Below are 26706 nucleotides of genomic sequence, written 5' to 3'. Positions count from 1 at the left end.
GTCTTAAGCAGAGCAAATATTAACTGGAAGCGCTCAGCTCAACGGAGATAGAATATGGACAAATATTTGATTTACTTAGGGAAACACTTGGCAGCACAGCCCCGAAGGACGATCACCTGCCTGGCTGTCTCTGTTTGAGGGTCGTGTAGGGCCCTTCAAGACGGATACACTCACCGAATCCGAATGCTGAAATGCATCGCTCTCTATTTTGGGGGTGCTAGATCTGCTGGATAAAATACAAAATTTGGGTAAGATAAATGCTCTGGTACACACTTCTCTGATGTATACGCACACATGCACGCATACATACATTCGTATGTATTTTGAATTTTTAATTCAATTTATTCGACCATTTATGGGTAATTTTCCAGCATTTCATGCTCCCTGCCGACATTTGTCACGTCTCTGTGCAGCCGCAGAGAGCATATTTTGTCATGTCAGATGACATTTATCACAGCGGCAACGACCAACGGCAGCAGCAGCAACAACAAGCATCCACACCAGACGTAGGAGCATCCAGCGGAGGAGGAGGAGCAGCACCAGCACCAGCAACAACAAAAAAAGTATTGGCAAATATCAATTTGATGCAGTGGCAGGCGTTTCGTCTACTGGCAATATGATAAGCAGCATTCGCCTGACGCTGATTGATGACAGATTTGCGCGGGCGTCAGTCCAAAAGTGAATTTTAGGACCTCCTCCTGTCTCTCCACCTCTCCCTATAATCTCTACCCATCGCTTTCTCGCTCTGAAAGCCTCGTTGATTGATGTGCAAATTGATTGTACTCATTAAAGCAATGCGCTACATACAGGCGACTGCTTGCGTAACCAACAAATAAATGTCACCCGGCGTAAAGATTCTGATTAGTTTCGGTTGCATAACGCTGCATGCAACAATGCAAGGACTCTGCAAATAGCTTCCGCAAGGTAGCTTTAAAAGATGTACGAGATAGCAAACAAACAGGCTAGGACAGGATTGATTACTTCTCTGCGTTGGAAGTATCTAACATCTATATATTGATCTGTGCTAGAGTGTACAAAATAAAGGATCAGACTGTGAGAGAATTATAGTTAGAAGATCTTAGAGATTTGAAGCATTCTTGAAGCCCCTCTCGTCACAGAACACGATCAAATTACAATTCTGCGGGTATAAAAGAAAGGCATTAAACTCGGCTAAATCATTCATCTGCATCATGATGGGTAGGACACAGATACACACCAGCGTAGTTCTGGCCATAGCTCCAACTATTCCTCTGTTCTGTGTCTTTCCCCAGGCTGCATGACCGCGCTGTCACTTTTGCTTCTCTTGGGCTCTCTTCTCACGATAGTCCAGACCGACACATCCGCAGGCGACACCAAGTTTGCATTAGAGCTGCTCAGAGCGCTGGCCAGTGACCAGAGTAGTCCGAATATCGTATTCTCGCCATCGTCAATCAGGACGGCCCTTGCTTTGGCCTACCTAGGCGCCGAAGGAGTCACTGGAGAGGAGCTAAAGCAGACCCTCTCACTGGAAGGATCCGACAAGAATGACGTGGCCCAACGATTCGCTCATCTTTTGGCCCAAGAAGAAAATCAGTCTGAAGATGACGCTCAGTTCAGCTATGCCAATCGTATCTACGTGGCCGAGCGGTTCAGGCTTATTCAGGCCTATCAAGAGTTGGCCGGTAAATACTTCAACGCATCAGCCGAGAATGTGAACTTCGAAGAGAACGTGAAAGTGTCCCAGCAAATCAATTCCTGGGTCGAGACGAAGACCCATGACCAAATCAAAGACCTCATCAGCCCCGACTCCCTCAGCTCTGACACTGTCGCCGTCCTGATTAATGCAATCTACTTCAAAGGCAAATGGGAAAAACCTTTCTCTGAGACCAGGACGGCGGTGCACGACTTTGCGTCGCGATTTGGAGAAAAAGTCAAAACGTCCTTTATGTTTCAGTGGGATTTTTTTAGACACGCCGAGTTGCCCTCCCTGAAGGCCACGGCTTTGGAAATGCGTTACAAAGGAACGGACATTGTTTTGCTGATCATTCTGCCTTTAGAGGAGCAGGGACTGTATGCACTCGAGGAGAAGATTAGTGTTTTGGACCTGAACGAGATAAGTTCGCAAATGAGAGAGGCGCACGTGCAGCTGCAGATGCCCAAATTTAAACTAGAGTTTGAAGTCTCCCTGCAGCCTGTCCTAGAGCAGGTGACTATGCGATTGACGAGCAGCTGGACAGCTGAGCACTAACCGTCCGGTAATTCTTTCAGCTGGGTATAAAGACCATGTTCGGTCCCAATGCCGACTTTAGTAGCCTTTCCCAGGGCCGTAACATAAAGATCTCCGAGGTGAAGCACAAGGCCTTCATGGATGTAAACGAGAACGGAACCACGGCCGCTGCTTCCACATGTAAGTCAATCGCAGCAACGATTGTAGTAACTTTAGTGATTACCTTACTTTGATCGCAGATGTGGTTGCTACGTCATATTCATCCCACTTAGGGCCAACCATACCATTCATCGTCGATCATCCCTTTTTGTTCGCCATCAAGGACGAGCATTCTACCTTCTTTCTCGGTCATGTTACCAGTCCGTAATACTAGAATACGTGTGTAGCTATTATTCCATGCAATAAAAGCCAACATAAGCATCATTCCTATTTGGTTTCTTTTCTAGTATCGGTAGTGATCGCTGTTAAAGATGGGTGCGTGTTAATAAATATAATCTTCTGATTAGTTTCGATTGAAATATGTGTGGTGAGGACATATACTGCATACTCGCTAACATACGATTTGATAGGATACTTTTTTCTGAATGGACAAAACCATGGCAGGGAAGACGGCCAAATAGCGTTTTGATTGCTTCGTGGGACCGTCAAACTTTGACTTCAACGAGCTGCGGACACAGGTCACTTCTAGGACGTGAGCAACTCTCGTCCTCTTATCTCATTTTCAGAAAACCCTAAAGATCTTGGCGTCTTAAGACTCAGACTGTGAGAGAATTAAAGTTAGAAGATTTTACAGATTTGAAGCATTCTTGAAACCCCTCTCGTCGCAGAACACGATCAAATTACAATTCTACGGGTATAAAAGAAAGCCATTAAACTCGGCTAATTCATTCATCTCCATCGTGATGGGTAGGACACAGTCACACACCAACGTAGCTCTGGCAATAGCTCCAACTATTCCTCTGTTCTGTGTCTTTCCCCAGGATCCATGGGGTTCTCATGTTTGCTCCTCTTGGGCTCTCTTCTCTCGATGGTCCAGGCCGACAGATCCACAGGCGACACCAAGTTTGCCTTAAAGCTATTCAGAGTGCTGGTCAGGGACAAGAGTCGTCCGAATATCGTATACTCGCCATCGTCAATCAGGACAGCCCTTGTTTTGGCCTACCTAGGCGCTGAAGACACCACTGCAGAGGAGCTAAAGCAGACCCTCTCACTAGAAGGATCCGACAAGAATGACGTGGCCCAAAGATTCGCTCATCTTTTGGTCCAAGAAGATAATCAGTCTAAAGATGACGCTCAGTTAAGCTATGCCAACCGTATCTACGTGGCCGAGCGGTACAGGCTTATTCAGGGCTATCAAGAGTTGGCCGGTAAGTACTTACGCGCATCAGCCGAGAATGTGAACTTCGGAGAGAGATTGAAAGTGTCCCAGCAAATCAATTCCTGGGTCGAGGCGAAGACCCATGACCAAATCAAAGACCTCATCAGCGCCGACTCCCTCAGCTCTGACACTGCCGCCATCCTGATTAATGCAATCTACTTCAAAGCCCAATGGGAACATGCTTTCTCTGAGTCCTTGACGGCGGTGCACGACTTTGCGTCCAGCGATGGGAAAAAAGTCAAGACGTACTTTATGTTTCTGTGGGAGTTTTTTAGATACGCCGAGTTGCCGTCTCTAAACGCCACGGCAGTGGAAATTCGGTACAAAGGAACGGACATTGTTTTGCTGATCATTCTGCCTTTAGAGGAGCAGGGACTGTATGCACTCGAGGAGAAGCTTAGTGCTTTGGACCTGAACGAGATAAGTTCGCAAATGAGAAGGGAGCACGTGCAGCTGCAAATGCCCAAATTTAAAATAGAGTTTGAAGTCTCCCTGAAGCCTGTCCTACAGCAGGTGACTATGCGATGAAGAGGCAGCTGGTCGGCTAAGCACTAACCGATATCAATCGGTTTTCTTTCAGCTGGGTATAAAGACCATGTTCGATCCCAATGCAGACTTTAGTAGCCTTGTCGAGGGCGCGGACATGGTGATCTCCGAGGTGAAGCACAAGGCCTTCATAGATGTGAACGAGAACGGAACCACTGCTGCTGCTTCCACATGTAAGTTAAGCCAGTAAAAATTTAATAACTTTAGTGACTTCCTCATTCTAATGGTAGATGTGGAAGTGATGGCAAAGTCAGTTAAACTCCCTAATGGGAAGACATACCCCTTCATCGTCGATCATCCCTTTTTGTTCGCCATCAAGGACGAGCATTCTACCTTCTTTCTCGGTCATGTTAACCGTCCATATTATTAGAATATGTATGTAGCTATTAGTCCATGAAATAAAAGACACCAAACGGCTATTGTTTACAATCAGCAAACTCCAACTTTAAGTCTCTAACCTAATTTTTCTGGCTGGCTATTCGGCCCAATGTGTTCTTTTGAACGTGGCCTGCTAATAAGTATCACCTTCGCGGTCAAGGGCACACGGAAGTCGATTTGCTGATTGGTTTCGGTTGCATAATGATGCATGCAACAATGCGAGGAGTCTGCGAGGAGTTCCTGCAAGATAGTTTTAAAAGATGCTATGGATAGCAAAAAAAAAACAAAATACAGACTATGGATTGATTCGTTCTCTGCGTTGGAAATATTTGATCAGCATCAGACTATCCTCTGCAAAGTGTTAAAAATAAAGATTCAGATTGCGAGAGAATTATACTACAATCTACAATTCTAAGGCCCTATAAGAATAGCCCCTCTCGTCACAGATTACGATCAAATTACATCTGTTCGCGTATAAAAGAAAGGCACGGAACTCGGCTAATTTATTTAGCTCCATCATGACGGGTAGGTGAGACTCAAGAGCATAGCTCTGGCCATTGCTGTAACTATTAGTCTGTTCCGTGTCTTTCCCCAGGATCCGTGGCCGCGCTCTCACTTTTGCTTCTCTTGGGCTCTCTTCTCACGATGGTCCAGTCCGACACCAAGTTTGCCTCAAAGCTTTTCAGTGTGCTGCACAAGACTGACACTGTTCGGTATATCGTATTCTCGCCGCCGTCAATTAGGTCAGCCCTTGGCTTGGCATACCTTGGCGCTGAAGGCACCACTGCAGAGGAGCTAAAGCGGGCCCTCTCACTGGAAGGTTCCGACAAGAATGACGTGGCCCAAAGATTCGCTCATCGTTTGACCCAAGAACAAAAACAGTATGGGGATGACGCTCAGTTCAGCTATGCCAACCGTATCTACGTGGCCGAGCGGTACAGGCTTATTCAGGCTTATCAAGAGTTGGCTGGTAAATACTTTAACGCATCCGCCGCGAATGTGAACTTCGCGGAGAGTGTAGAAATTAACGAAGAAGTCAATTCCTGGGTGCGGGAGCAAACCCATAAACAACTCAGTTTCCTCTTCACTTCTCACAAATCCATCAGCTCGGACAGTGCCGCCATCCTGATCAATGTGATCTACTTCAAAGCCAGTTGGCTAAAGGGTTTCCACCAATTTCAGACAAAGGTTCGTAGCTTTGTGTCCATGGATGGCCAAAAGCATGGAACGTACACCATGTTTCAGTGGGAGTTTTTTAGGTACGCCGAGTTGCCGTCTCTGAAGGCCACGGCTTTGGAAATGCGTTACAAAGGAACGGACATTGTGTTCCTGATCATTTTGCCTTTAGAGGAGCTGGGACTGTATGAACTCGAGGAGAAGCTAAGTGTTTTGGACCTGAACGAGATAAGTTCGCAAATGAGAGAGGAGCACGTGCGGCTGCAGATGCCCAAATTAAAACTAGAGTTTGATGTCTCCCTGCAGCCTGTCCTAGAGCAGGTGACTATACGATTGACGAGCAGCTGGACGGCTGAGCACTAACCGACCGGTAATTTTTTCAGCTGGGTATAAAGACCATGTTCGGTCCCAATGCCGACTTTAGTAGCCTTGCCAAGGGCCGTGACATAAAGATCTCCGATATGGTTCACAAGGCCTACCTCGATTTGAACGAGAACGGAACCGCTGACGCTTCCGCAAGCGGTAAGTCGAACTCAGTGACGACTCGTGGACATTAATGATTTCCTTAAATAGCAGGTCCAACTTCTTGGCTTTCGTCAGTCCTGGTAGCTAAACGGCCGACAAAACCGTTCATCGTCGATCATCCCTTTTTTTTCGCCATCAAGGACAAGCAGACTATCTTTTTTTTGGGTCATGTTACCTCACCATATTAACAGTACAATGTAGCTTTAAGTCCATGAAATAAAAGCCAACATAAGCAGCATTTCTCTTCGTTTTCTTCTCGAGTGCCGGTAGTATTTAGGCTAGAAGGGCACTAACATATCGTGTGATCGCTATTAAAGTTGGCTGCGTATTAATAAATCTTTTGATTAGTTTCGATTGCAAAATGCTTTGCGGTCAAGGCCATATGAGGTGAGAACATATACTGTATACTCGCTAGCGTAAGCATTGCCTTATTTTATCTGCATACTTTCGGGCGGGCGGATTAAAGCCGTGTGCTCAAGCAGTGCTTGGATTGTGTTGGACTGCTTTCTTTCCGATTTCTATGTTTCAGCATATAACGTGCGTCGTTACACAAAATCCCAATTTCTATGACTTCATCTGTGAAACATGCCCCGTCAGCGTCTCCTATGTCTTCCTCAGTGTGATCCCCTCTGCGAGGGTATTAAAAAACGAAACAAAATTTCAATTTACTTTCAAGAGTGCGGAGGCAAAGTAAGAGCAGCCACCGCCAGACTGTGAGACTGTGGCTTTAGCATCACATTTAACTTTTCTCGCCTTATATTTTATTCAAATGGTTCCACATTATTATTTTCTTTTCTTTTTGTTTCTGTTTTGGCTTGTGCTTGAGTGCCTGACATTTTCACATTTTGCTGCCGTTAAAGCCAAATTGCAGGAGAAAACATGAAGCAGGAATGCTGCCATTATTCTCAGGCTTCTCTTCCATTTATTAGAATAAGCCTGCCTCTCCTCCATCTCCTCCAAGGAGGAGTCCAATTGTGGACTTCCTCTCTCTGTATTTGTGGGTCAAAAGTTTTCAACGACCATTAGGCAGATCTCGTGTGCTGCTCCATTTGAATACCATTCCAGTTCGGACAAGAGTTCAGGTGCTGAGCCTCCTCTGGTCTAATGATAATCCCCCCCTGCAATAGCGGATCAGCAGGGGAACAAGTTCCAAGTGAATTTAAAGTGAGACCGCATCGCCAAAGTTTGGGCCCTTCGACTCTGTGGCCATTAATTGAGTTACACGGAGAGCACAAGGCAACAAAATTTCATTACGCATACGACCCGTTGCATGACCAGCAATGTGATAGGAGCAACGGCAAAGTTTGTTGCAAACGTCATTAGTTTTAATAACATTTAAACAAACCAACACAAACCCACCAGCCCACGAAACCCCAGAGCCACACAAAGAGGCTGCTGGCTTGCCCTTGGCAGCCATAGCATTTGTTTAGGCCTGTCCGCCTCTGAAATTAATGAGGAATGACATTCGCATTTAGTGCTTCACTGCATTCCGCTCTTCCTCCGATATGCCACGTGTCCAGAGACTCCTCGATGATCCCCCAACCGCCACGCGCCTGCAGAAATCACTTACCTAATCTCCTGAGCATTATTTGCACAATTATCGAGTTGGCCGAAACGAAATTAAAACCAAAATTAAATCTATAACGATATTATTAGTAAAACGAACTCCGAGGAGAGCGGATGAACCTTTAATTAATAATTTATAAATCGAATTAAATTGATTGCTTCGCATAATTAGTAGCTCCTCATCCTCGAACTGTTTCCTGGTTCTTAACATAGCGTTTCTGTCCAAATTAAATCGGACTGTCATAATCAATTCAGGCAAAGCATCAGCATCAGAGTCTGACCCAATCCTCGGACTGGCAAACGGGCAAGAGTAATTTGCATAATTAGGGAGAAGGCGACTCGCGAGCAAAGAAGACGAAAAAATCTCGGTAAATAAATATTGTGCATAAATTATGGGAAGCCCAGTAAATGTGTTAATTTGACTTACCAAAACTTTACTCAGTGTGCAATTTTTGTTGTTGTTGTTGTTGTTCAACTTTCGAAATTAATGCGTGTACAGTGTACACATAAATAAATTTCTGTTTCTGTTTGCTCTCCGCCATTTTGTGCTGCCGGCCATTTTGGCAACGCTTTTGGTTTTCTGGTTTTCTAATGTTTTTCGGTTTTCTGATTTTTCTCTATTTTTTTTTTGCTGTGCTTTTGTTTTCCTTTCCTGTTTGCGCTTCAATTAACAACAACTTGTTACAGGCGCAAATTGAACTTAGGCTCTCTCAAATTTAAATAAATAAAATAAATGCCGTGCTAAATAACGAAATTTAGACCGACAAAAAACGTCTAACGCCAGTCGGCGGATGAGTATGTTTTCCATTTTGTCTTGGTTTCGGTTTTGCAAATACTCGTTTTGGTAGGCGGGTGTTAATTTCGTTGGAATTTGTTTTCGGTTTTACAACAGTTACAGGTGCCACTCCGCTCCGCTCACACGGGTATCCAAAGATGGAGATGTGTCTAACAGATACAAAAATGGAGAATACACAGTGTGGGAAACTGCCACAGGCCACGCCACGCCAATGTGATGTCAATCCCTGCCGAAGAAAAGTTTGTTTTCGAGAAAAATCATGGAAATTGAAATTATTTTCATTAGCTGTTGTTATTTTCTTCTCTCATTCCTGCAAGCTCTTTGAAACCCCCTTTTTGGAAAGGGAAAGTACTTTTCTCTACTTTTTTTTAGTTTAATTAAAAAAACCCGTGGTTTTCAGATAATTAATTATATTTCGTTTTCGTATTTAATTGTAAACATTTTTCATACAATTCCGTATACACTTAGTATTATTTATTTTAATTAAATTTTTAGAGTTTGCTAAAACTATCTGCATTTATTGTATTTCTTCCATTTAGCTATGAATTCAAGCATCATCAGTTTCGAGGTATTTTCTTTGAAATAAAAGAATATTTGATAGGCAATTGAAGTAATTTTGCTATGGAATTGTCTTGCATTTGTTTTCGCATTTCATTTGAGAAAATAAATTCCCATCCGAGTCGCATATTGATGAGGGGAATGCAGACATAAAGGAAAATCGCAGCGATTAGCTTAAATTGCACAAAATCTTCCCAAAAAGACCCTCGAGCTCAACGCACACAGATACTCTTCACACAGACAGACTGACACACACACACACAGACACACAGGCACACACAGACATTGCACAGACAATAAACCAATAAACGAAAGCCATTCGAGTGACCCTTAATGAGGGGGAGCGCTCCAACGCAGGACAACAAATGTGCAAATGAAGTATCTTAGGGATTGACATAAGTGTAAGTGCCCCAAAGATGATGCTGCGATGGGTTCTGGTGCTGGTGCTGCTCCTGCTGCTGGGGATGCGAATGGGATTGCAGTTCCTGCTGCGTTACGGTTGCAGGCACACTCAAGGCAGAGGGATGTGGATGCGGATGCGGAGCGAGTGGTGGAGCCCCAGAAACATATGTTGTATGGTGCTGGGGGCCAAAGTTCGTGCTCTGACTCTGGGCGGAAGGGAGGTAGCCCAACTGCTCATAGTAGGCCGCACACTCGACGACCGCCTGGGAGCTGGCACTGGCACTGGAGCAGGCCGAGGAGAGCGAGGCGGAGGAGTTCAAAGGCGGCGAGTGATGGTGCGTCATGGGCAGCATTTGATCCATGAGATACTGGTCAATTTCCTTGGGATCGATGTCAGTGGCTGACTTGTAATTTAAGGCTCCACTGGCCTGTGACGCGCTGACGCTCGTTGTGGCCTGTGGATGCGGCTGCTGCTGCTGCTCTTGGAAGTCCCCCACTCCGAGACCCACTGCTCCTCCTCCAGCGGGAGTGTAAGCATAGCCGGGATAATTTACGCTCCGACCATTGCCCGCATAGCCTGCATAGCCGTTGATGTTCTCCAGGAAATCCATCTCAGGGGCCCCCTGCGTCTGCTGCTGCTGCTGCTGGCCGTAGTTGACGTCGCCCAGGGCTATGTACTCCCGGCCAGCATCCAGCAGGACCCCGTAATCTGTATTGCCACCATTACTGCTCGGCTCGCTCAGCTGCCGCAGCAGCAGGCTGGAGCTGTTCAAGGAGACGCCTCCTGCGGTGGGCTTCGCGGAGGAGCCGCTGTACGGCGTGGCCGGCGGTGTGAGCGAGGAAAGGGAGCTGGCCGTGGAGCAGGGCGAGTCCAGGCCTGGTTCACTGTTCAGGCTGAGCCCCTGCTCCATGAGGCTGGCGGCGCAGGCACTGTTCAGGGACTTCATGAAGGCCTCGTTGCTGAAGACATCAGAGGTGGAGGCGGAGGTGGAGGTGGAGTTGGAACTGGAGCTGGACCCCGCTGTGGAGCACAGATTGGATCCGTTTACCTTCGGAGCGCGCCTCTGGCCACTGGAGGACACCCCGCCAGAGTTCGAGCTCCTCTGCTGCCTGGCCCCGACTGTCATCGGGGAAGCGCCGGACGCTGCGGCTGTGGCTGTGGGGGCTATGCCTTCTCCCTGATGCTGGGGCATGACCCTTGCCTTCTTGCGACGCGGCTGGTACTTGTAGTCGGGATGCTCCTGTTTGTGCGTCATGCGCAGCTTCTCGGCGAATTCCATAAACGGCTTCTTATCGCTATCCTTCAGATTTCTGCGAATCAGAAAGGCAAATAGTCTGTGTCAGTGGCAGTCGATTTTGAATTATTTATTGGTCTACAAATTGGTCCAGCCCCGTCCCCAGTTCCCAGCTCCCAGCTCCCATCTCCCCGTTCCCGATTCCCAATTAGCCGAGGCGGATGCTTTGCCCCTCTTATCGGCCAGCGGCAGATTCAACTTCTTATCGCCTGTGTCGCCCCGCTCGCTGAACTGTGAAATTTTAATTTCGAACCGAACAATATTTTATTACAAACAATATGTGTGGAAGCGACGCCGCTGTGGCGCAGATTGCTGCAATCTTTGGCCTGACAGTTCTGTATTAATCAAGAGATGAGAGATAGGATACTCTCTGGAGGAGAGCAGCCTTAAATTGTGTTGGTTTTCAGAGCGGTAAAGGATACAGTGTGTGCTCATTAGGTAGGGTACGGCTTCAGCTCATACAAATTGCGTTTTCAGAGCTGGTTCCAACACGAAACATCCAGCAGGCTGCCAGCCATGGAGAACTGTCTGCTAATGCAATTCCCTGTCTCGTCCGAGCCCTTAACCAACAATTCTCCACTATTCCGACCTTTTATTTCCCCTCCAAGTTGCATCTTTGCCCGCCACTCGGAGAGACGACAAGTGGAGCTTATAAAAGACACTTTCCAAGTGGTTCATGCCCCAACGTTTACGCTGTCGGAGACGTGCCCATGCCACTGCTCTCGCCCTCTCTCATGCTCTGCCCTGCCTTTCGACTCGAGTGGTCGTGGTCCCTCCCTCTTGTATATTTCTATCTCCGCACGGGGTATATGTACTTACTTCCACAGCTTGCCCAGCGATTTGCTCAGCTCAGAGTTCTGCAGATGCGGATACTGCTTGGACATGACGCGACGAGCTGCCTGGGCCCAGACCATGAACGCGTTCATCGGACGTTTGATGTGCTCCTTCTTGCGGTCCGTGGGCGCCCTGGAAGAGTTTCAGAAAAATCAGAAATAGGAAATCAAAAAACAGAAATCAGAAATCAGAGAAGTGGCTCCCCACTGGTGGCTCAGTGGCGCAGTGAAATGACTTGCTGGCCAGCAAAATAGGTTTTCATTAATTGGAAAAAGAATTTCAACGAAACGAAACACTTTTCCACGACAACAACGAATAATGTCAAACTGAAAATTGCAATTAAAACTTTTACTTGCCCATGGGCTAGGCGAAAAAGAGCGTATAAAATAGGGAAAGGAAAGAAAAAGGAGTGAGGGAGCAGTAGAGAAATAGAAGTAGAGAAATGGAGTAAAACGAGAGAGAAGACAAGGCCAGAGGCCATGAAAGTTCAAATTTCAGTCAAAATATAGTTTCGTCTTTTTGCGATTGAGGATTGTGCAGTGCAGCGGGAAGTGGCAGTGAAACGAAAACAAAAGCAATCACGAAAATCCGGGAAAAGCATCAAAAATCATTGTATTCAAGAGCGAAGAGAAGAGAAGAGAGCAGAAGAGAACTCTTCAAACAAGTTGCAATTTTCTGTTTGAAAATCGATTTTTTTTGCTCTAAATTTAATTTGAATTGTTTGAGTATTTGCCCAAAGGCTTGACACAGCATCGAGGGGCAGAGATAGTCGACTTTGAAATACCTGTTACTTGGATCTTTCTTATATTTATTCTATTGTGTTACGAACAGGGGCTAAAAGATAGTATACTCTGATTCCCTACATGTCTTGCGGAATGTTTTGCTTCTCTAGGCCTCAGTCCCAGTCCTTTTACAAACGATCCAAACTCATTCAAATAAAACTGACGAGGCGTATGATAACTTCTTGGCCACAATGTGCCATACATACGAGCACACACACAAACACAAATTTCTATACTCGTAGGATACTCCCCCTATCCTAATGGATGTCTCTCTCTCTCCATCACGGGTGTAGTATACGTATGTGTATCCCCCTCCCACACATTGTCTTTATTCAGAAGTATAGATTCATTTTTATTTAGCATGTTGTAGCACCAACGACTACAATTGAGAGGACACCCAGATTCAATCAAAGAGATAGGCGGGGCAAGGGGCGGGCTGTTCGGATGGGATGGTATTAGGAGGCTGTTCATAGTACAATGCCGGAGATTTCATCTCCTCCAGGGCCAGAGAGCCATGCACATACATATATTGAATTATTTATCCTAAGTAAACATGATCAGGGCAACAGATTTGTTTGGTAAATCTTTCAATTGAGTTGCCAGTAACTCTGTCCCTCCGTCCCTCTTTGTCTGTGTGTGTGTGTATCTGTGGGTGTATCCTATGGATGTGTTAATGCCTCCCCTCTCCCACTCTCCGTGGAAGTTTATTTGATATGCCTGACTGCATCCTATGCCAGCCACAAAAAACTCAACTCAGCATAAAAAAAATACAAGACGCACCATCCACACCGTTTTCAATCAAAGCAAATCAATAAACAGGTGTTCTCAGGTGTTCTCGGGTGTTCTCGGGTGTGTGTGTGCCGAATCTCTGCACTCAAAACGAAGCAAATAAATCAAAAATGGTTGAATATAAAATATAAAACAATATACGCATGCAGAAAGAGAAATGTGCTCCATTCTCTATTGGATCCATACTTGCATGCAACATGCAGGTTGATTTTTGTTTCGACAAAGTTTCCTACATCGTATAAATGTATGCAAAATATAAGAGACTCCTGAGGGGTTTTATGCTCTGTTGAACTCTCTCAAAGCATACTTCAAATTGCTATAAACTATTAAACGTGGTATTAAGAGATGATCATCTAAATGGTATTTACTGAAAGTGAATGCGAATTGAATGTAATTTTATAAGCTATCCGCAACTACAAAACTGTTTTTTTTTTTGGCTTCCATTTGTTAAATGCTTTCATTATTTTGCGATTAATAAGCTATTCATATAAATGTACAAGCTGGACCTAAAATTAGTCACAGTTCTATTTGGTCCATGAGAGTGCTACGATGTGCTTTCGACTGAACGTTCTCGTTCAGCTCGTTGTGATGCTGTTATTGATCTTGAAGGTATGCGGCACCCTAACTACATCCTTAGTACAGATTTATAATGCTACCATTTTCCAGATCACCTCCAAGTTCGAGTTCACAAACATCCAGTGCAATTCTTTGGACGATGACTTCAGCGGCATTGAAAACTGCTTTTTAAAGTCGGTGAATCGGAGCTACAAATATTTATCCCTGAAAGTTAGCCTATACAAAAAACCTGTTTCGGAAATCAAAGTAAGTGTAGAAGCCAAAAGGCTTGAGACTTTTTCTTCCTTGCATAAAAATCCTTCTGTGGTTGTAGGTAAATGTTTCGTTGCTGAAGCGATTCAATGGCTATATGCCATTTCTGTACAACATCACTGTGGATGCCTGCAAATTCCTCAAAAATCCCAAATCGAAGCCCATTTTTAATTACTTTTACAGCTTCTTCATCACTCAATCGAATCTGGACCACTCTTGCCCCTACGATGTAAGTAAATGATTCCAATCTTCTGGATTTTGTTGATCTTTGAAACTCTTCACGAATCCAGCACAATGTTATAGTGGACAGGCTCACTGCCGACTTTGTAAATCACAAAATTACGAAAGTATTGAGCTTTCCCGAGGGCGACTATATGGTGGAAACCAATTGGATGGCCAATGGCGTTAACCGGGCTCTCGTGAAAATCTATGGCACACTTTCGTGAATGAAAAATCAAATAAATTTGATTGGATTCCTGGCAGTATATTTAACATGAGGTCATACCGATCCGATTTTGAAAATTAATGAACTTGAAACTGTATTATTCAAATAAGCGAATGCATTAAAGACATGAAGGTGAAGAGAAAAACTCTCTGTTTAAGGTTGAAACAATGAATGAATCCTTTGGCTGAGGTTTCAGTGGTTTTCGTGGTGCAAAGCTCTTCTAAGTCTCTCCCTATTTTAAAGACCTGCGTTCCTTACCCCCTGGTCTTCCTGCCTGGTCTTAATTATGGGTTTGGCTGAGCCCAAGCTTATTAAGCGATTAAAAACGCGCCGGGCGGCCAGGCTTGGGGAGGATTGTCGGCCCGAGGCTCTGCTTATCTGCCGTTGGTATCGTCGGCGTCGCGATCCCATCGCCATTGTATCTGTGTATCTATGTATCTGTGCATCTGTGTGTTGTTTGTGGATGCAACTCTCACGCTTGACAGCACGCTAATCAGAATCAAGTGATGTTCGTTTAGCTGTACTGGGAGATGCTGCAGTGCGCCTCATGAGGAATGGCAGCATCCCCCACAGGCACTTGGCAACTCAAGCACGTCTTCATTAAAATACACTTGCCGGTGAGGGTACTTGCGACTCGGACACGGTGCTTGCACTGCCTGAAACCCAAGCCACAGTACAAACAAAGGCCAATCGAGAGTATCTCAGGCTTCGTCTTCGAAAAATGAGACCCTTCCTGGCCCGTTTTCTCCGCCTGTTGTTGCATTCGGAGATGCGCAAATCTCATTAAGTGATATCTTCAAGTGGCCATTGGCTTGCGAGCAAAATATGAGAAATGGGCAGAGACCGCAAGGAATTTTCGTTTCGTTTCGCTTTTTCTTGCATTACGAGTATCTTTTCTTTCTTTTTGTTTTTGCATATGCCAGAGATACGAGTACTTTGGCTTTTGTGGCGCATCTCTTTATCAGCCATGGACCATTAGTGGGTTTTGTTATTAAATTGGAATAAGTAGAGGGGGCTAGGGGGTAATACCCGCATAGTGTCCAAATATTTACAGCTTTAACAGAGCCCCACGAAAATCTTCATGCCCATTTTCGTTTCCAATTTGTAAGCGCATGTCAATGTGAGGACAAATGCGCCTAATTAGCGTCAGAGGTGGAGGCGTAAGGAGGGAGGCGGGAGACGTCTCAGCGATTTTCACAAGTTCACAAATATGAAATGTATCTAGCAGATACAGTGCGTGTAAACAAATTGCAGCCGCTGCAGCGCCGCCACAGCAGCTTGTTTGCTTAGGCAGGCCCCACATTTTCCCACGCACTCCGTCGCTTTCCGTCGTTTCTTCTTTTACGACACTTTTGTCCAAACACAAATTTGAGGCACATTGAAATGCATCCAACGGATGCAGTTGCTCGGAGACTGGCTGGCTGGCTGGCTGGCTGTCTGGCTGTTTGCTTTGCGGTCTTGCTTCACAAAAAAGTTAGTCCGAAAAGGTGGTCAAACACTGGGGCAGAGTCGGAGTCAGAGTCAGAGTCCCCACCGATAAGGCGATAAGGCCTGCTACCGTGAGAGTTGCATCTGAGTTTGCTCAGCTTTTGTGTGCGGCTGTTTGCCGTTTGGCATTGACTTTGAAACAGTTCTGGGAAGCAGATAATCATCTGGGGTTTTCGGCTTGGGTTAGGTTAGGGATGGACTGGACTGGACTGGACTGGAGTGGCGGAAGAGGAAACCCTTCGGAGCCCACATTGCTTTTAAGCTTTCGCTTTCCATTTAAGCCGACTCTTGGCCCACTTCATCCAGGGACCATTCTCTGTTATCATTTCATTTGGCGCTGGCTCTTCTCTTTTTTTCAATTTCCAAGTCAATTTATTTTTACAGCGACTGTGCCGCACTTGAACGAAGTGTCAGTGGGGGAGGGGGGCGGAGTGGGAGCCGAAAAAGGACACCCATTGACCGCCTGGAAACGGGGAGGAGCACGGGATCTGGATAGGCGTGAACGTTGCCACATGCCTGGGATGAGATGCTTTGGGGCGTATGTACGAAGAGCAGGCAATGAAGAGCGACAGTTTAAGTGCCAGGCGGGAGCTCCTGCATCGTTGTTGTTTTTCCTGTTTGTAGATATGCGGGTGGATGGCTGGATGGGTGGAAGGGTGGACGGACGCTTCATTGGGCCAACTACCCGTACAATCAATGCTGTATAGGATGTCAGCCAGCTAGGCGAGTATGTTCCTGACATCTGATGATTGTCATGGAGTGGCCCTGAGTCAAACGCATGGCCAACAATCACACTTTGCAACAAAAAGCTTCTGTAACAATATGAATATTTGGGGTTCAGTGGGGGGAAAATCGGATTAGAGTATTAGTGGAAATGCATCAAAAATAAACTATAATCCTTTGCTTACATTTCCATGTGTCAAGTGAGTCATGCCGTAGCGAAAGCGACCACTCACAAATGCTCTGTGCAAATACCTTTGAATGATTCACCAAAATGCAAATAAAACTCATGAAAAATCTCCATGTATCCATCAAGTTCCGCCAAATGTTATGTGTTCCCATGGAGTCTAGTGTAACAGACAGAGCTTCGCGCATTTTGATATCTCGCAAAAATGGGATATTCGCCTTTGCCACACCTATTTGGCCCTGGGCGGGCAGCACCGCTGAATGGATATCCGGCTAGTCCTCCATAATCTCGTGTGTGTTCCTGCCCACAGGACTCCCAGCACCATCGATGGGGGCGGGCGGGGGGAGAGAGGACATCAATCCCTGAACTGTTTTGAACCCTTTTTCGAACGGCACATCGAACGGATTTGTAGGGAGCTGTACTTGGCCTAAAAGCTTACGGCCGGATCAGACATGCGTTCAATTTTTATGCGAAAATGTTGTTCTATATTTTGCAAAACACTCACAAAATGGAGAGAGGAGAGAGCAAAGAGCTGTGAGAAGTTCGGATACGCTTTAAAGGTTATTCGGTTATGCGGAAAATGTTGATGGGAAAAGTGACAGTAAGGGCCATCGAACGCACTTTGAATATTTACAATCAGTAATAATTGTATGACACCAAGAACCTTCTGTGTTGTGTCTTATAACACCTTCTGAAACCGTGTTTCCCTTTTCCGAATGCGTCCCTTGGTACCAATACCCGCATAATAAAATGATGAACACACTCTTCACTCAGCTCATCAAACATCATTTGATGTTCCCCTTAAGCTTCCCTCCAGCCTTCACCGATTGCTCCCCAAACAGTTTCAGGATTTATACGAGGGAAGTCCTTTTGCTGGTTTATCGGACGAATCCTTCAATCCCCCAACTGGCGTTTATTCACATCGCACAACATCAACGGTTCGCCGTGACTCATTCGAATGGCGGTTTTCGCCCAACTTTTCGGCCATTGTCGCGTTCACCTGGTCATAAAATCACCCAGCCTCCGCCTCTCTGGGGGGACACGCTACCAAATGATAAAAACACCTCGGGGGGGAATGCTCCCCTGGGTCGAATGGGGTTCGAAGGATAGGAGAAGGTCCTGCAGATTCCTGCAGCGAACAAATTACCAGCCCCCGAAGTATGCTAAGCGAGGAGTCGTCGTCGTCTGGAGGCTGAAAACTTTTTGGCTGGCATTTGCGGTTATGGCCACCGCAGCGACACCGACACGGACACACTGTGCCACAGCTACAAGAGCTACAACAACAGCAACAAAATCAATATTTGTCTTGTAAGCCGCACGTGTATCTCAGTTCGTTGCTGCCACTGCTGCTGCTGCACAAAGTTTTGCCGGTCGCTCACTGGAAGGTACATACATCCATAGGTTGGGGGCGTAAAGAAGGTTTTGGGGAAGGGATAGGCGTTGGAAAGGGATAGGAGAAGGTCTCGCTGGACCGGACAGGAGGTGGAGCAGCAACAGCTAGGACCATATGGAACATGCCACTGTGGAATCAAACAATTTATGGAACAAAATCTATGGCATGTTCAAGCATTTTAGCCTCTTATTCAGATGATCGATTGATCACTAGATTCAGATGCCACTAGCCATAGATCCGATAGAAATCGATCAGTTTTCTCTTGGTGGTCCCACTGTGCCCCACTTCGTCTGGTTCTCCCACTATTAACCGCACTGAAGGGAGTCACGTGGTCAGACCCTTCTCTGTGCTCTACTGAAGCTCCCTAGTCCCCCTCCGCCCACGCATGGGGTGTACGAGAGTGTTGGTTTAGGCTGGCCGAGAAGACTTGTTGGGGTCCATGTAAATTGACTCGTCGCCGCATAACCGAGAAAGAACACCACCCCAGAAATAACTATGTAGAGGCTCTCCATGATATCAGAGCTGGAACTGGGCCGGGCCGGGCCGTGCTCCCCACCTGGTGGTAGTGGGGTGTGATAACACCTTGGGGCCGAACACCCAGATAAGCAATAAAATATTTATAGCTTCGCCAGAGTCCTACACGGAGTCGCGGTTCCTCCTGCGTATCCATATCTTATCGTCGAGCAAATAGAGTGCGACGCATAAGACACCAAAGCTGTTGGCAGGAAGGGGCTGCTCCAACAAGCAACATGGAGCTACCCTCGGGAAAGTATGGGGTGACTTGCACACATATGTATTATTTAATAACAAACCCTCCTATAACTATGTCTGTATCTGTATCTGTATCTATAGGTATGTGCGGGACTGCTCAAGTGGCTGGTCGGAATTTTGTTATTCCTATTTCTTTGGGTCCCGTTCCGATCCGATCCGTTCCCGAAAGTGATTCACCCGAAATTCATTTAACCAAATCAAACAAAAATATAAATTTTGATATGCCTCTTGTGGTTTCGCCACCCCACCAGAGAGTGAGGGGGCCATAAAAAATTAGCAAAAAGAAACCACATTTTCAGCCTTAGGCGACACTTGCTATGCGCTTCATTCGGGGAACTTGGTTGATGGACTGATGGATTGATGGATGGAGAGGCGCAGCGAGTGAGGGAAATCTCTTCTAATTTAAGGTGGAATGTTGGTGTAGGAATCCCACATATAATTGATGAGATGTTGGCGGCAAAGAGGGGTGTTAAAGAGTCGAAAATACTTCAAGAAAATCCAGCAAAAATCATTTTTAAACGTGTTCTATAAACACTTCTTTTTCGGAGAGACTACTTTATGGCGCTTATTTGGCTTTTGTTATGCAAATGTATTTTTAAGTTTGACAAGAGTTCCAAGAAATTATGACACTTAAAGGGGAAGCTCTTCTGATGAGTCGAGGAATTTATTAGTTTCTAAAAACTTCGTGAATATATTTTTTAATATTCGAATAATTAAAACATTCAAGGCTCATTTTTCTATTCCGTTTCTGATTCTGGTCTTCAAAGAAATGTTTAAAACTTATCCAACTTAAACCCAGATCTGTAGTGTCCCACCGATAAGGTATAATCCTTCCATCCACCCTCCCTTTTTTGATTTCAAAAGGAATCTTAAATCATCTGCGCCCTCAAAAAGGGTGAAGCAATTAAATTCCTTCCATTTGCAGCATTCTTTAGAAATTACAAGATTTAATCCAGATCCAGGTGACAGGGGAATTCGGTTGAGAATTCGGTAAGGTGAGAGATAGAGGAGGAGTAGGAGGAGGGACATGGCGATGTGCATTTAAGCGATTTTAAGTGGAAATAAACAAGGCTCATAAAGCGCAAGGTAAACAATTTCTAGTGTGACTATGGGGTGGCACAAGGGGGGCAGAAAGGCGGCTGCCAGGGGGTTGGGCTATGTGGAACTGTAGTAGAACACAACTGTGGATAGATAGAGGCAGGGCAATGGCGCCCATAAACGTATCCTTGTGCAAACACACACGTGCTCTTGACAGCGCTTTCTGCGCATTTTCCACTGAGGGGCCAGCTCCCATTCGCCCCCTTTGAGGGGGGTTGAGCAGAATACATGCTCGCCCCAAGGATGTTTGTCTCTGGCCATCAGAGAGGCCCCCATGGGGCGCTACGGCCCCATCGCCTGATAAGAAACAGCAACACGAGAACAAAGAAGCGACGAGGCAACAACTGACAAACCCAGACACGAAACAAAGACCTGGGCTTTGGGAGCCGAAGAAACAGATACCCTTGAAGATCTATCGTTACTATCGTTAGCAAGAGAGACTTTTAAAGAGATTATTTTTGAAATTGCATTCACATAAATCCATCGACCGATTGTTTCTATGACATCTTGGCAGTTCCTAGGATCTGTGCAACGGATTCAGGCACTACCTGTCTGTTAACCTCCAAACTAGTATCCAAAGAAACAGAAAGACTAATAGAAGGAAATCGCTATATTGATTGCCGAATACTCGCATAATATTTTTACCGACAATGAGTCCGCTGCTCATTAAAGTAGTTTCAAAGACAAAGTAAAATCCATGGGCGTTGGTCATCTTCATTTGGTAATACTCTCCGAAAGGGTATCACTGAAGACCAGAAGGAGGAAGCAGCCAGTCCCAGAAACTTTGCTAATTGCTGGACAAACACCAGAGGACGAAGACGAAGATTTGTGGAGGAACTAAACAAGATCTGACTGCCAAGGATCACAGAGATCAGGCCGCGGTTTTGCTACCGGCTTTCTCACGACCCGAGTCTCCAGAGTCCCCAGAGTCCAGTCATCTTTTGTCAAGTGTCAACGGCAGGCAGTCAGACGGTTCTGCTCCGTCTTCAGTTCCGTTCGGTACAGTTGATTGGGTTTACGTTCTGTTTGTGGTTGGGTACCCATTCCCATCCCCCACCCGGCTTCCCATCCCCCATCCCCCATCTTGTTAGCAGTTAGCATCTTTACGCTAAAAACATATTTATTCGCTTTTTATGCCTGAATTGATTTGTCTCCGTCGTTTTCTTCAACGTTTTCGAACATCTTTCAACGCTGTCGCACATTTATTGAAGCTTGTATTTCTGTGTCTCTGTATCTTGTATCTTTTTCCTTTTCCTATTCCTATTCCTATTATTTGTGCCTTTGGCCAATTTTTTGTTTCCCCCCCACACATATTCATCCATTTGTTGGTTTGTCCAATATGTGTGAATGTGTAAATTCATTCTATTTACATATGCCGACATATTCCCAATCGTTTCGTTCGCCTTTCCCCACTCTCTTACCTTATTTTTCACTCCCTCTCTTTCTTTGCGGTTCGCCCAACATTTGTTTATCCAGTTAAATAAAAGAAGACCCATATGTCTCTAGAAATTGTGTTAATCAGCCAAGTCGCCAAAGGTGAGAGATCTGCTCGTATGCCGTACGCTTAGTCATTCATGGGTTCTGCAAAGGGTACTCGGGAGAGGTTCATTGAGGATCCGATCGGCTGTTTAGGGAACTGGGTTATTGCCGGAAAATAGGGAACTGTTTATTCGAGAAGCAACTTCCCCACACCCAATCCCTGTCACAGATGTCTATACGATGTCTATACCTCCCCAAATTAGGTGTAGGTGTCCCTGGAAATACTGAGATTGTCTGTAAGGATCACACCCAAAAACTTCGCGTTTCTGGACTACTTCGAGAACCAAGATCAGTACGATCAGGAGTTCTAATTTCAGATAGATCCTCATCCGATGTACGGAGCCATGAGTTCCTCAAAATGTTGAGAATGAATGGACTTGGAGCCCCTAATAGGGGTGCCCCTAATTTGTAGAACCGAATATAATATTCTTCAACACTTCCTGAAACACTTCTTTAATGGATTTATGAGCTCCGTTTCACCCTTCTTTGATCGATTGTTCCCTTTTTTTCGACCACTTACTTGGCTGAGGCCTGTACCAGGTTCCAATCGTAGCCCTCGAGGACCTTCATGACAGCGCTGGTGATGCGCTCGTCCTCCTTGCGGCCGCCCTGCCCGGCGGCACGCTTCTGCTCTGCCTTCAAAGCATAATTGGCCAGAACCAGGGTCTCCACGGGCTTGGCCCGATCCTTGGCGCCGTTCAAGTCGGGACTTTCGCTCATCTCCACACCGAAAGAAATTACTTCAGATCTACGTATATTCAACCACCGACGGCAAGTGGCGACATAAACTCATAAACACACTTAGATCGCGACACACAGAGCTGATCGTCCGCTGTTTTGTTTTTTTTTTTTTGTTTTTTTTTCACCCACACAGATCTTGAGACGATACGATACGAAACGATACAGTGCCAGTACGAGACACGACGCGGCTGACGAGCAAACTGCGACTGATCTTTGGGGTCCGGAGCTGGAGCTCGGCCCGAGTGGCGGCCCCCAAGACGAGCTCGGCAAACGCCGTCGGATCGTTCAGATAAGCTAAAGACGGTGGTTGGTTGGTTGGTTGGATCGTTAAATGGGCGGAGGGTGGAGGTTGGAGGATGGAGGGACTGGACTGCCGCTGACGATACGCGGCGGGGGCGAACATAAAAATCGCGGTACGCGTGTAAACATTAACATGTTCATGTGAAATTAGGCGGACCCGTCCCCGTCCCCGGAGCGGGATCGAAGATCGTGGGGATGGGGATGGGGATGGGGTTGGAACTGGGACGCTCGGGGGATCGGTTGACGCGACTGTCGCACAGCGAAGAGCCGAGAGATACATGAACATAAATCGAAATGGAAACAGAAACAGAAATTAGTAACACTTTACAGCCACATGTGGATTTATGACACCTCGACATCGGTTCGGATCGGATCGGGTCGGGGGTGGACAGCGCTCTGCGACTGGGACTCTCGGGATCGTTAGAGACCTGCCACTTGTTGCAGCTGTATTTGTCGGGGGAGGTGGTGATTCGGTGTCTGAATGGGGCTTAAGGGTTGAGGGCATAGCGCTAATGAGGAGTCGATAAGATCATTAAGGATTTAAGGGTAAGCACAAGTGAATGGAATATCTTAATAATTGACGGCGGTAGGAGCTCGTTCGATCAGAAGATCGATGGGTTCCCAGGGGTTACTTTTGTGGATCCCTTATATACTTTGATAAGGCTTTATAGCAGGTGCATTTCTATCTAAATTAGGGAAAGTATTTCTTAAATATTACTTTCAATTGAGGATCGTTTGATCAGTCAATGTTTCCAACACTTTAATAAATTTTAGTTTAAAACTGTTTAAATTGTGTACAAAGGATATTTTGACTATATGAAGATCCTTACTGAATGACTAAAGGATTTAAAGGAATGGACTTTAGTCTGGTTAAGACTAAAGGAAGACAACTGATCCCGTGAGATCTTAGACCATGAAAACTTATGAATTTCTTATAACAAATGTCTTAAATTAATCAAAACTGGAACCTGTAATCAGATTTGGCTTGGAATACTGTTGAAGAATTGCTGCTCCGTCAAAAGAAGTTTTTGAAAATAATACTTATTGGATGATCGGATCAGGTGATCTGCCCGGATCCAATGGCAACCACTTTGCTCCGGTTTTTTGTTATTCGAAAAACCTGCCACACACCCCTCCCCTTGAAAAGAAAGGAGAGACGAGAGGCCTATTCATTTCACGATCGTAAAGTGTATTTTTGTTACGCTTTTGTTTACAAGCTGGTTTCAACTGGAAGTTATAGTATATCTGTATCTGTATCTGCATCTATCGAATAACTTTTACCCGGCAGATTGGGGGGGTTTTTACAACTTTATAATTTTTACAACTCAATTAACTTTTTTTCAAACGCCGCCGGCTTCGATGCGAAGAGCAGATCGAAACAAATCGAAGTAACAAAAAATTAGACAATAAAACTGAAAAATGCATAAACGGAATCATAAATACCTAGACCATTTCAGATACTCTCTGCCCCTCTCTGTCTCCCCTCAACCAGGGATTAACAGCCGAAATTATTAAGAGCCAAGGAATATAATATCAGGAAAGGAAACCAAAACGAAATCAAAAACTGAAGTCAAAGCAGCGCACGTTTTTGGAAGTGTCATAAAAGACATCAAAATGAAAATTATATAGTACTCAATAAAAAACAAAACATCGGCTTGAGCTAGAGATGGGCACTCGGCGTGATCTCAATGCACGAACACGAAGCTACAGATCATGCAGATGATCTTCGATCATAAATATCTAAATTTTCTTTAATTTACAATCTTTCTTAAGATATTTTAATTAATGTTGTATGTTAGGTGGCAGTTTGCTTATCCGGGAGATTCAGAGTGTGTACTCGTTTAGGTCTGCAAGAGACCATGGTCTGTTAGATTTAAGGCTGGTTCGTGTTTCTTTTTTCACTAAGGGAATGTTTGTGTCTTTGTGTATTCGCAATGTTTTTGATTGGTACAATAAATAAATAAATAGAGGAGTCATAGATAAGTCACGAATTGGATGCCCATCTCTAAGTAGATCCTACGATTACGAAGTCTTCGTCAGAGCTAAGTCAACGGCGACGTCGACGTCGACCTCTCAGTTCGGTGAACTGCAGAGCAACTGGAAAATTGATTCGCGTCTAGAAAAATTTAATGTTTCCAGCCTCTAAAAATTCCCTCGCTCCCTCCGCACTCCTTCCATCCCCCTCCCCGCTTGCGGCACACTTCAAACGCGAAAATCCACTTGTTGATAAACGAAAAATGTTGAGAGCGGGAACAGAAAAAAGTGTGCAAAAAATATTTTAAATTAATTAAAAAATACATACATATTCAAAGCAAATATTTTTAGTTTTTTGAGGGATTTCATAATCAAATTGGAGCAAATGCATCCCCCGATGAGTGTGGAGGGTGGAGTAGGGGCAGCAGCAGCGGATGCTTGACAATTTGCGACATGGCATGAAATCGCATTATTTGATCTAAGCCGCCGACAGGGGCAGCGGCAGCGACGCCGGCAGAGGAAAGCGCAGCAAGCAGCAGCAGCAGCAGAGACAGCGCTAAACGAAACCAAATGGCGCATTCGTAGGCTGTTCCGTTAGATGAAGAAGGGGTGGGGGGGAGTGGGTTACGAAGAAGGCGGAGAAGAAGAGGAAGTATGTGGAAGTATGTGGAAGACAGCAGCCGTGCGACATGTGTTTGTGTTGCGGAAATATTTTATAAACAACAAAAGGAAACGAAGAAGAAGGAGAAAGAGTGGGGAAATATGCAAAAGCAATATAAAAGCACTGAGAGAAATGATTGCTGGTGATTAAAGCTACATATTTATCTACACACAAAGCAAAAAGGACTGAAATTTTGATATTTTCACTTAGTTTTAAATATTTATGCCATTCATTTAATTTTCTCTCAGTGTACAGTGCAATAATCTTTTACAGATCATAATACAGATTTACTCATAATTTTAGATCATTTTTATAGCCAAATTCCTAAGTTTTTCTCATAGTGCAGCCCACTTGTAGCCATCCCGCTCTGCCTGAGACCATTTGAAAAGACACACGCGCGGTCTCTCTCTCTCTCTCTCGGACTCTCTCCCGCTTTGTTTTATCAATTCACACCTTAATTGCCGTTCGGTTTCAGGTTCGTGCCGACGACGGTTTTCCATTCGCCCACGATCTTTTGCATGTCAATGTGTGTGTGCGTGTGAGAGTTACTGTTGTTGGTCCGCTGCTTCGTGGATTTGTTTTGTTTTTCATTCCATTTCTCAACCAATCAGAGTCGAGGCGTGGCTTCTAGGCGATCTTAAATGCAATTAACAATAAAAGTATATCCATAGAACAGATTTTTGATAGATATTTGCTTTGTTTTACCTCCAAGAAGTCTGATTTTTTAGCAAACTCAATTCTGAACTCTATTTTCCCTCCACACCAACGAAAATGGTTTATCAATTTTGAAAGATTGCTTATCTACCCCAATCAATTCCAGAAGCACCAGAACCACCTCCCATATGGATGGATGTGTATCTGTATCTCCTTTTACCCGTTGCTTTTGCTTTCCCATTTTTTATGTCACATTTTCTTGGGTGGGTTTCACATTCGTGGGTTGGCATGATGAGGGGCGGTTAGGGTTAGCGGAGCTAGGGGGGCGCAACAGTCTAATGGAATTCACACGTGTTCCGCTTTATGGAAACGACAGGCAATAAAAAAGCATTCCGGCACTCGCTGGCGCAGGTATTTGGTTACTGCTGTAGCTCGGGAATTTTCAAATTGGCATCTGCAACCCCTTTTCTTTGGGGAATTGATGGGAAAATATTACATTTGAGAAGGCTTTTCAACTTCTTTTTCTAGGTGTGGAAGGGGCGGCAGGAGTCTGGATACCGAATTTGGTTGCTCTAGCGTTTGCAGTCTCTGAGATCTAGGCACTCATCGGGACGAATAGATGAATGGACAAGCAGACGGATATGGATATAGAGACTGATTCTGATCAGGAATGAAT

At 45.2% G+C, this 26706-nt stretch overlaps 3 protein-coding genes across 3 annotated transcripts; 2 read left to right on the top strand and 1 right to left on the bottom strand.

The window, feature by feature from the left end:
* The first annotated feature begins 1178 nt into the window (after positions 1–1178).
* Positions 1179–4545, top strand: LOC108154068 (serine protease inhibitor 42Dd-like). Its single transcript, XM_033389724.1, has 5 exons — positions 1179–1197; positions 1272–2185; positions 2248–2386; positions 2446–2528; positions 4450–4545. The coding sequence occupies exons 1-5, from the start codon at positions 1191–1193 to the stop codon at positions 4498–4500; spliced, it is 1194 nt and encodes a 397-aa protein (XP_033245615.1). The 5' UTR covers positions 1179–1190; the 3' UTR covers positions 4501–4545.
* A 528-nt stretch (positions 4546–5073) lies between these two features.
* Positions 5074–6447, top strand: LOC108157468 (serine protease inhibitor 42Dd-like). Its single transcript, XM_033389725.1, has 3 exons — positions 5074–6005; positions 6068–6206; positions 6258–6447. The coding sequence occupies exons 1-3, from the start codon at positions 5154–5156 to the stop codon at positions 6395–6397; spliced, it is 1131 nt and encodes a 376-aa protein (XP_033245616.1). The 5' UTR covers positions 5074–5153; the 3' UTR covers positions 6398–6447.
* Positions 6448–8996: 2549 nt separating this feature from the next.
* On the bottom strand, positions 8997–22636 carry LOC108157669 (transcription factor SOX-10). Its single transcript, XM_017289831.2, has 3 exons — positions 22221–22636; positions 11646–11792; positions 8997–10842 (listed from the first exon to the last, which is right to left on the bottom strand). Exons 1-3 carry the CDS (start codon positions 22418–22420, stop codon positions 9513–9515), a joined length of 1677 nt encoding a protein of 558 aa, XP_017145320.1. The 5' UTR covers positions 22421–22636; the 3' UTR covers positions 8997–9512.
* Positions 22637–26706: the final 4070 nt, after the last annotated feature.

Source organism: Drosophila miranda, chromosome 2 (genome assembly GCF_003369915.1).
Source record: "Drosophila miranda strain MSH22 chromosome 2, D.miranda_PacBio2.1, whole genome shotgun sequence".
NCBI classification, from domain to species: domain Eukaryota; kingdom Metazoa; phylum Arthropoda; class Insecta; order Diptera; family Drosophilidae; genus Drosophila; species Drosophila miranda.
Note: the sequence above shows the minus strand (reverse complement) of the source record. Positions and strands in the feature narration are given on the sequence as shown.

Coding starts and splice junctions, on each gene's coding strand:
- LOC108154068 (XM_033389724.1), top strand. Junction 2,387..2,445: donor CACGGCCGCTGCTTCCACAT/GTAAGTCAATCG, acceptor CTTTGATCGCAG/ATGTGGTTGCTACGTCATAT. Junction 2,529..4,449: donor CCTTTTTGTTCGCCATCAAG/GACGAGCATTCT, acceptor TTCGCCATCAAG/GACGAGCATTCTACCTTCTT.
- LOC108157468 (XM_033389725.1), top strand. CDS start 5,154: ATGGTCCAGTCCGACACCAAGTTTGCCTCAAAGCTTTTCAGTGTGCTG. Junction 6,006..6,067: donor TGCAGCCTGTCCTAGAGCAG/GTGACTATACGA, acceptor TAATTTTTTCAG/CTGGGTATAAAGACCATGTT. Junction 6,207..6,257: donor CGCTGACGCTTCCGCAAGCG/GTAAGTCGAACT, acceptor TTCCTTAAATAG/CAGGTCCAACTTCTTGGCTT.
- LOC108157669 (XM_017289831.2), bottom strand. CDS start 22,420: ATGAGCGAAAGTCCCGACTTGAACGGCGCCAAGGATCGGGCCAAGCCC. Junction 11,793..22,220: donor CTGGTACAGGCCTCAGCCAA/GTAAGTGGTCGA, acceptor AAACTCTTCCAG/GGCGCCCACGGACCGCAAGA. Junction 10,843..11,645: donor TCGCTGGGCAAGCTGTGGAA/GTAAGTACATAT, acceptor TCTGATTCGCAG/AAATCTGAAGGATAGCGATA.